Genomic DNA, 10339 nt, shown 5'->3' with positions numbered 1-10339 from the left:
TCGTTAACATATTAAATTTCAAATTAATTATTAAATTCATATCTTCAATGACAGACATTTGGCACCTACAGACGCATTAGAAAATTGGCATCATTTGGCCTCTATAGGGGGCGCTACAATACAGGAAGTGAGCTCATATCACCCCCCCCCCCCCCTCCAGTCTTTCAGGAGGTCAGTGATGAGGAGCAATGCTGCCTCTCTGTGGATGAGCTGGATTCCTCATTATCTCATCTCAACTCCCCCTCCCCGGCACCACAAACAAACACACACACTGACAAACTGTACAAACAAACACACACACACACACACACACACACACACACACTTACACTCACACACATACACACTGAGCACTAGTCACACATGGAAACATCTCCTTGGGACTTAATCCAGGGAGACAGCATTGCGAGTAAACATATTCCATGGAGCAATGACCGCCTGGTAATATGCCACTCTAACACAAGTGTCTTTTTATGAAGCTGAACAATTTGAAAGACTTAATATCCTCACTGCCTCCCTCCCTCCCTCCCTCCCTCTCTCAGACATGCAGCATGTCATCCACAAGACATTCTCACAGCCCAAATGGCATATTGCAGGACATTTATGGCACACATTAGAAAATAAAGTTGCTGTATTTTTCATTAGGTGGGTCATTCATTTTCTACACCAGTTATGCACTCCTATAATTATTCAAATCAGTGCTGCGTAGCACAAGTTCCAGCACAGCACTTCAGACACTAAAGCAAATGGCAATGTAGATGAGTTTCAGCTAGCGTCTCAGTAAGTATATATACTTTTTTTGATCCCGTGAGGGAAATTTGGTCTCTGCATTTAACCCAATCGGTGAATTAGTGAAACACAAACAGCACACAGTGAACACACAGTGAGGTGAAGCACACACTAATCCCGGCGCAGTGAGCTGCCTGCTACAACGGCGGCGCTCGGGGAGCAGTGAGGGGTTGGGTGCCTTGCTCAAGGGCACTTCAGCCGCGGCCCACTGGTCGGGGCTCGAACCGGCAACCCTCCGGTTACAAGTCCAGAGTGCTAACCAGTGGGCCGCGGCTAAAAAGGATGGAGGCAGTACAAAGGATGGAGGCCCCAAAGTAACATCAAAGCCGTGGATGTTTTGAACTCAACCGAGCCACTGTTGGCAAAGCCACAGCCAGTTATTGGAATGAAAATGCAGCGCAATTCGTTGAGGTCTTGCTTTTGCCCTCCTCCCAATGGGAAGTCACTCACTGTGAGAAGATTCACTCGGCATCGAGAGCAGTATTTGGCCTACATTAATTTAAGGTGGCCCTGAGCGTTGGATTAAAGCCTGGACTGCTTATTAGACACTCCATTACTTGAATATCACATCTTGTCTGTCTACTTTAGACAGCATCCACATAAATCCAGCCAAAGAGCAGTGAGGGGGTAAGGTGCCTTGCTCGGTGCCAGTATCTTTTATTGCTTGGACGTTTTACAAATGGTTTAGAGAGGAATTCGATTTAGCGTTGCTTAGCGTTCCTAGCCAAATGGAAACCCGACTGCTGGAAAGCGTTCAAGACAATAAGTTAAACTAGAACTGAAACTGATCATGCTGGATGAGCTGGGATTGGAGGGGGATGTATTCTAAATCCATTAGAATGGACTAACTTAGATCCAATGCTTTCTTTAAGACATCTGAGGAGATGTGTAATTAAAGCTGCAGTTGGCTGACAGATTGAGGGGACTTAGCCAAAATTTTGAATGTTTACAACTCTCATGCCCCTCCCCACCGAGCACCCTCTCATCGAGTTTGTGCTCGTCAGTGCGCACCAGACTGCACCAGACTGTGATTGACAGTCAGATCTCACACAGCCCTGCCCCGAATTGGACCAGAAGAACCGGGAGCTATGGATTTTTGCAAAACAAAAAGGTGGAGGTAGAAGTGCAGGTTTTTTTCTAAAACCGGCTGATTTATGTTGTTCTATCGGAGCATAGTGTCGCTTTCAGTGAATATGATCATGAGCCAACTGCAGCTTTAAGCCAAGCATGAGCTTATGAGTTTGTTAAAGGAACCATATGTAAGATTGTGGCCAAAACTGGTACTGCAATCACTTTCAAAATACTGAAGAGCGGTGTATCCCCTCTCCCTCCCCCCTGACTCGAGGTTGCCAATTCGGATGGCAAAACACTACTGACTTCGTGATTAGTAGATAGGTGGAGGGTGGCGCATCAGGCCAAAACACAACATGACATGACAAAACACAACATCAACATCAGTTGAGGGCTGCAACTTCACTTTTTAAATGACAATATCCTGGCCGGACTACTGTTGTCAGTGATATAAGTATTTGAAATGAACATGATTTCTTCATGTCTAGTGAAATATCAGGGCCATTTTATGATTAATTGAAATATTTTTCTTACATACAGTACGGCTCCTTTAAGTCTGGGCCAAGAAAACCAGATAATACCGGGAAAGACCATCCTGATAGCCCAGGCCTCCTCCACAGACATCTCACGATGTTAACAGAGAGAGATAAATCATTTGAAGATCCGCACCGTGATTCTGATCAGCTCCAAGAGTTCAGGGTTCTGTCTCAGCCCATGCCACACCCCTCAAAGTTTCACGAAAATGGACCGGGTCTTATTTATTTTTTATGTTTTTGCATAATCCTGCTGACAGACAAATCAAGACACTAGACTAAAAACAAAACCTCCTTGGCAGTGGTAATAATTCCCTGGACAGCCTCTGAAATCTGTCTGCAGTTTGGACATTTTCAAGGGACCAGCTTTGTTTAGGAACATAACATGGAGGATTTGCCTGGCCCTAAGTTGTGTTATCACATGCTTGCAAAGTTGAATAAATTAATGTTATTTCATAGCACGTAAATGTTATTACCATCAATTCAAAGTTAAAATAGGAAACATTTTCATTGATGTTTTCACGATCCACATCACATTACAGAACTGCATCATGTCTGGTATACAGTCTCCATCTAAGGGGGGTGGGTGATGGTACCAGTTTTTCGTTGACATACAGTCCACAGCCCCAGTCCATGAGAGTCCTGGTCAGCTGGGACTGGTTCTAGATGGAGCTCCTCTGCAGCTGGATCCAGATGCCGCTCTCCGGCCGCAGGATCAGGTCTCCCTGAAGCCGAAGGTCCTCTCGATCCTGACAGGCCAGCACCTTGAAGCGGCGCAACACCGACGCAAGAATGACTTTCTCCTCCATCATGGCGAAGCGCTGTCCTGCAGACCACCAGGGAATGGTCAGAGAACACACACACACACACACACACACACACACACACACACACGCATAAGCGGAGGGAGCTGGGGTGCGGTCAGTCACCTTTGGCCAAATCTTCAGTATCATGCTAAATTGTTGCATTTAACAATGCTTATTTGTACTGATTGCTGGAGAAAATAAGAAAGTAAATGCTACTAAAGATGCCGCTGGTCTGTAGAGTGCGCTCACAATGGGAGCTCGTCTGTCATGATATGCTGCAAATTAAATAGCCCGAAACAGGCACTCTCTCTCTCATACTACACTGTTGCATTTTAGAAGCGAAATTGATGCCACAACCGGTGTGGGTTTGCCTATTCTACAGGCTGCATTTATTACAGAAAATCAAGCGACATAGCAAGTAGGCCTAGTCTACACTGTGCCTATTTAAAGACAGGAGCATAAGCTTACCGCGACAACAGCTGTCACTAGTTTGCATTGTCGTAGGCTGCGCCGATGCACAGACTAAATGGTAAAAAAAGTCAATAGCCTAACTGGAAGCCTCTACCCTATATTTCCTCACACGGGGACATTTCAATGTTGTAAACACATGAAACACATTGTGCGCCGAGGGATAAGAATGCGGGAATCATTATAAGAATAATTGTGGGGTTTAGTAGGACATGATAACTTTATGGTGTAGTAAAATAGACTCCTCAGTCCTCACATAGCCCCAACATTGCTTAGCCTTAGTTGGCCCATAGCGCAGCATAGAAAAGTCAATATGACCCACAAGATAACAAAAACAAACACATACTGTAGCCTTAACAGGCAAAAGCATGCCCTTTTGGATGTGTCTATAGAGCTGTAGTTGCACTTAGTTGTTAGCGATTGACCAGGTTGCTTTTTCAAATGAAATGTGTTTGGCTAACTGATTGTCAAATTAGGGAAATTAAAACTTTTTCAACCTGTATAGCCTACCTACACAAACAATCTTGAATCGACATGAAAGAAAATCAAATGCCTCAGCCTCTAATAAGCACAATATGAAGTGAACTAAATAAAAACAAGATGTTGGGATAAACACCGACAGTAGCTATATAGGGGCCCACTACAGGTCGTCACTATTGGTCAACTCACCAATGCAGTTTCTTGGGCCTGCGGAGAAGGGGATGAACGCATAAGGGTGTCTGCCGAGGCTGTTCTCCGGCAGGAACCGCTCCGGCCGGAACTCCTCGGGTTCCGGAAAGTACCGAGGGTCCCGATGCAAGGCGTAGGGGATAATGACAGCGTTCACCCCTTTAGGGATCTTAAACCCATCTGCAGTAAGAAGATTCAACAAACCCCAATGATTACACGCGCCGGCATTCTCCTACGCACTGCACGCAAGCATTATTGGCATCCTTATAATCTTCAACAACAGCGGAAAACAAACATCCATGATAGGAATGACAGAAAAAGCCAGCTATTTGCAGCTAACGCAACATGGAGGATGCACAACATCAATCGTTATTCCACATGCTCCCAGACTCCAATCAAGGAATCAAGCGAAGGCTTGTAACTTTGTGGGACATGTGCGCAAAGCTACTCATAATCTGACATTGGCAGATAAAAATAGAAGGTCTGACGTCTGCTGTTTCACTGAGATGCAAATAATGAAAGTGACTTCAAACTGCCCAGGGTCTTTGTGATCCTGGCACATCCCCTCCCTTCCTCCCTCTCTCTCTCTCTCTCTCTCTATTTTTTGCATTTGGAGAGCAGGAAGGAAAGAGAGAGAAGGAGAGCGAGAAAGAGAGACAGAGAGAGAGAGGGTGTGAATAGTGCAGTGATAGTCTGCTGCCGCCTACTGATGTGACAGTCCTCGCAGATGCTTCGCGCAAACAAGGGCACGGACGGGAAGATGCGCAGGGTCTCCTTGATGACACATTCCAGGTAGCGCAGCTTCTTCAGGTCCTCAGCGGTCACGTGACGGTCTGATGACCCTGCACAGCAGATTGGACCGACCAGGGTCAAGGTCACAGCACAGAGAGGACATAAGGGCAGCCACCGAACGAGACACTAGTCACATTCAAATCACACAGTTGGTCTTTGATGCCACTGTGACTGAGCTTATTTCAATATACCAACAGGCAATAAAAGAACACACACACCAAGCTTCACGTTCAGTGGAGTGTGTGTGTGTCATCATCCTTATTAGCATTATAATGACTCTTGAATCATGACTCGGAGCGGGCTGATGATTGTAAAAGCCATGTCGTACCGAATACTTCGTCTAGCTCCTGGTGTACCTTCTTCTGCACCTCTGGGTGGGAGCCAATCAGGTGCAGAGCCCAGTTCATGGAGGCTGCAGTCGTGTCGTGACCCTGACATGGAACAAAATGCCAATGTGTCTTTGCTCTTCTCCAGATTACATCCCTACAAGTCTTGACTGTGGCTGATTAAATATATAACAGTATGCCCATGTCTGTCTGTCTTGGGAGAATGTATACAAATAACATATCTTCTATTCTACTGTAGAGAACTTTATACCTGATATAGTTTGCCTGATATAGTAAGTTTATACTGTAACTGATATAGTAAGTTGTGTTTTTCCGTTTTGGCTAAACCAATTAAACAGCACTCAGTGGACAGGGAGATCTCTACAGTAAGTGTATAGGTGTGCAGTGTAATGGCGTTTACCTCAAACATAAAGGTGTCCACCTCCTCCTGTATGTCTTCGTGGCTTAAGTAGTTGCCATCTTCATCGGTGGTTTTCAGTAGCATGTCTAAGAAAGCGTGTCTCTTCCTGCCTCCCTGGTCCGGCTCGCTGTCCGACTCCACACCGGTCATGTGCTCGGCTCTCTCCTTAATCACCTGTGCATCACCAAAACAATTTCATTCACCACATTCAAACCCAATGTGTCATCAGTGTTTTTGTTTTTACTTTGTTTTTACTTCAGTAGATAAATAGCCACATTTTTAGTAAAGGTGTGCAGGATCCTGAGGCAGTGCTGATGTTCTTTTCCCTCGCCCAGCAAGTTGTAGACCCAGTCAGGCCATAACCACGGGGCTCTCTGTCTTCTGCTGACGATGTCACTCATCCTGCCATAGAGCCATTTAGATATAGTTAAAACAGTTTTCATATGACGTCAGACCAAAAGTTAACTTTCTATTGTGCATGAACAAAGAATATAAATGATTTTAGATTTTTTCAGTTATGGCATTTCTTTACTGATTAATCATTGCAGCTAGACAGTACATTTAATTAAGGAAAATGCAGAAGGTATTACCACTCTGATACTTCTCAGCCTTATAAAAGGTTTGGACATTTCAACATATTTCTACTCAAGGGAGAATATGACTCACTTGTAAACACTGCGCACGTATTCAGACTCTGAGTTATTTTGCGCGTAGATCTTTTCACCCATTGCAGTCTCTGAGAGAAAAGAAATACAGTCTGTCAGTTCCATAGACACAGTCTGATGTGTTTCCTTAGATGTGAATTCCATCACTGCATTTTATGATCCTAATGAACACGAAGGCGTAAACATTGTTACTTACTAGCCCTCTCTGTTCCATTACCGGCCCTCTGGCCAACTTATTATGGAACCAATTTATTTTCTAGTACACACCTGGTAAAGGCGGAGACTTTCCTAATTAACCACCACTCACACGCACACACACACACACACACACACACACACACACACCACACACACAAACACACACACACTTACTGTATACACACACGCACACACACACACACACCCCACACACACACACACACACACACAAACACACACACACACACAAACACACACACACTCACATACTGTACCCACCACATATAATATCAAGAGCACAGAGGGTGATGAGGCTGAAGCAGTTGAAGGCCGGCCCACCCACGTGTCTCTGCAGCTTGCTGACCAGCACCTCGGCCTGCTCGTTCATCACCTCCAGGAAGTCCAGCAGGATGGAGAAGTGGAACGTGGGGGTCAGCATTTTGCGCCGACTGCGCCACTTGTCACCCGTGCTGCCATGGTGAGAGGGGAGACAAATACCAAGGGTGTGTGTGTGTGTGTGTGTGTGTGTGTGTGTGTGTGTGTGTGTGTGTGACTGCTGTCGCCTGCTCAGAACAGAGAGGAGTGATAAACGCAAGCCAAGAGCTGTGTGGGCCAATCATTTATTTGTTTAGTGTCTGCTTAAGCTGGATAACAAACACCTGTATGTTGTGCACTCACTGGTCATTCTAGGACGCCGTAGTTCGAAGGCCAAGCGTATCTGCACTATGCAGAGCTTAAGGACGTCATGTTTAGATTTGTTGGCCCTTGCTGGTAAGCATGACGAGAGTGAGCCCCTACCTGGTGAGCAATCCTGTCCCGAGCCAAGGTTCCAGAAACGAGTAGGAGAATGATTTGTCGAGGTGCCTGGACGAGCTAAGGACTCCCTTAGAGAAAAGAAGGATGGGGCATTACGTTTTGGACAGCACATGCAATTACAAGAACTGATTGCAGCCCACTGGCAAACATAAAAATGGCGCTTAGGCTATTATTTACTATGGCAGAAAATATCCACACACAACACACACCCCAACCCCTTACATGCATTGCTTACATGTTCTGACATACTGTAAACATGACAATACTGTACATGTGCAGCTAAGAGTCCTAAAGACTTTAAAAAGGTCTTTAGTTGCAACCATGCAAGGATCAGTCCTATAAGTCAAGTCAAGTCAAGTCAAGTTTATTTATATAGCACATTTCATACACAGAGGTCATTCAATGTGCTTTACATAAACAAAACCAAACGATAATAACAAATAAAAGCATAGAAGGGCAATATAGTCAAAGAATAGTTAAAAGGTAAAGATCATAATAAAAGGAAAACATAAAACACAAGATAAAATCATTTAAAAATAAAGAATAATTAGTAAGCAAAAACAAAGGCAAAAGTAGTAAAAAAAGTAATAAAAGACAAAGTAGAATAATTATCGAGGCAGATTCAGAATTTGTAACTCGGCACAGTTAGCAGAAAGCGTCTGAGAACAGTTTGGTCTTAAGTCCAGATTTAAAACTGGCTACAGTTGGGGCCTTTTTAATGTCATCCGAAAGTTGGTTCCACAGCTGAGCCGCATAGCAGCTAAAAGCTGCTTCACCATGTTTAGTTCTAACTGTAGGTTTTACTAGCAGGTTTTTCACCTGGGACCTGAGAGGACGAGAAGGTGTGTACTGCTGAAGCATGTCTGACAAGTATTTAGGTCCTGCTCCATTTACTGATTTATATAAGAATCCCTAATAAGCAGTTACATGTAACAACTGATCACTTCAAAATACCCCAAAAGTATTTACCTCAATGGTTTCGGCATGAAAAAGAACAACCACAGGCACAGGTCCAAGCCATACTTTTGCAAGTGGGAGGTGTCTGAATTCATTGGTGCCTTCAATAACCTGGTTGAAGAAATCTGTAACACAAAAACAAAACTTTACTATTGTGCTGCAATGCTCTACAATCAACTATTATTCTGCCATTAATATTTCTTTCTAAAACCTTTGTAATATTTTTTTCTAAAATTTGCTGCAATGTTTAAAAGTCGTGTGTAATGTTTTGGCGCTCTATAAGTACAATTAAATTGAAATTGAATTCAAAAGTAAGTATTCCCTTTTTGGGTATCAGAGCCTTTGTAGTAAATGAGACTAGACAAATCCATTAGCACCTTACCTCCTGCATTAGCTTTGAACTGCAGAGCATTGCCAATGATCGGGTACGCGCCCGGCATTCCTGGAATTGGCTTCATCTCATTCCATTTGTGCACATATCGCTTAAGTGGCTCGTATGTGAGGTAAGCCAGAAGGAGAGAGCACAGCATATAGCTCAGAGCGTACAACCCTAACAACACTGTCATTTTTGAGCAGATGGCTTGACGGACCAGTCTAATGTCCTGAAATATGCCGAGAGCTGCTTTAGATGTGAACTTTGGCCTTAACTCACCTACTCTGTTCGAAAGTCATGCACGCACAAGCCGTTTACTGGGTTGTTCAATTTACGAGCCAGCAAATGTAGGTTATCTGCAGGTGAACGTTGGCCTTGGAATTGGATCATTAACAAGCTGTGGGAACAATACAGTATATATCGGATGAGAGTTTCTATCAACAATAACAACAATGAAAATAAACCTGCCCGAACCATCTGTGGCATGAAAAATGATTTGTCTACCATTCTCTCTCCCTCTCTCTCTCCCTCTTCCCCCCTCTCTCTCTCTTGCCTCTCCTTTCCCCCTCTCTCTCTTACCTTCCCCTCCTCCCTCTCCCTCCCTCTCATTTGCCAGACCTGTCCAGCTGAATGACAAAGCAGAAATCCGAGGCAAATGAACTCTGGATTTGTTTGAGGTACACATACCAAAACAAGGTGCTGGCACGGAACTGGTAAGGAACTGACGCGGAACTGGCCCTGATGAAGCGGCAGAGCTTCAGAGTGTCCAGGTTTCGTGTGCTTTCCAGTGGAGCGCTTTCCATCTCAATCCCATACCCACTGCGCTATGCACAGCACACTAAAGACCAGCTGGACAGAGATTTTTGCTTCTCACCGTTTAGACCAGAAGCACTCAGGATTTCAGGGAACAATTTTGAATAAATGGCCCTGTTTTCAGATGGTGAAAATAACTGCTAATAGGATTGCTTACAGTTTTTCTCAATTGCTAAAACACAATTTATTTTAATGTGTAATGTGTTAATGTGTTTCTTTTAATCATAAACAAAGTGATCAAAATGATATACACTATCAAGCAGTCAGTAAACAATACACCAGAAAATAGAAAACACATTGTTCAAAACATATAGTTCTCAGGGAGAAGGTCATTTTTAATCTCAAAACAAATTTCATATGTTTCCGTCATTGTCTTTTGATGAACGAAAACATCAAGTACTTTGCTTTGCTCTTTGCATTTTTTGTTCTTCCTCCTCCTTGTACCCCTATTTTTACCGTAGGCTACCCTGCATCTCACAAAGTTGTCCTTTGATTCTTGTTCTTTGTTGATATGAACTTGCAACTAGTCAAAATCTATTGAGCAGTCAGTACTGTAAACAAATGGAAAGCACAATGTTCAGGGCCATATGATTTATTTACAGTATTGTACAGTATACAGCCTGCAATGCACTGTACTACAGT

General features: G+C 43.9%; 1 protein-coding gene across 1 annotated transcript; it reads right to left on the bottom strand.

The window, feature by feature from the left end:
- Positions 1-2592: 2592 nt before the first annotated feature.
- Positions 2593-9364, bottom strand: LOC121711292 (cytochrome P450 4V2-like). The gene is made up of 11 exons (XM_042094757.1): positions 8894-9364; positions 8524-8636; positions 7537-7622; positions 7018-7208; positions 6542-6611; positions 6151-6277; positions 5876-6049; positions 5457-5559; positions 5044-5178; positions 4337-4516; positions 2593-3219 (listed from the first exon to the last, which is right to left on the bottom strand). Exons 1-11 carry the CDS (start codon positions 9075-9077, stop codon positions 3056-3058), a joined length of 1527 nt encoding a protein of 508 aa, XP_041950691.1. The 5' UTR covers positions 9078-9364; the 3' UTR covers positions 2593-3055.
- Between the last annotated feature and the right edge of the window lie 975 nt (positions 9365-10339).

The sequence above is a fragment of the Alosa sapidissima genome, chromosome 6, assembly GCF_018492685.1.
Source record: "Alosa sapidissima isolate fAloSap1 chromosome 6, fAloSap1.pri, whole genome shotgun sequence".
NCBI classification, from domain to species: domain Eukaryota; kingdom Metazoa; phylum Chordata; class Actinopteri; order Clupeiformes; family Clupeidae; genus Alosa; species Alosa sapidissima.
Note: the sequence above shows the minus strand (reverse complement) of the source record. Positions and strands in the feature narration are given on the sequence as shown.

Excerpts from the sequence above, each read along its gene's own strand:
- LOC121711292 (XM_042094757.1), bottom strand. The coding sequence starts at position 9,077 with ATGACAGTGTTGTTAGGGTTGTACGCTCTGAGCTATATGCTGTGCTCT. Across the intron at positions 7,209-7,536 it reads GGGACAGGATTGCTCACCAG|CACGGGTGACAAGTGGCGCA; the intron begins GTAGGGGCTCAC and ends TCACCATGGCAG. Across the intron at positions 4,517-5,043 it reads CTGCGAGGACTGTCACATCA|ATGGGTTTAAGATCCCTAAA; the intron begins GTAGGCGGCAGC and ends TTCTTACTGCAG.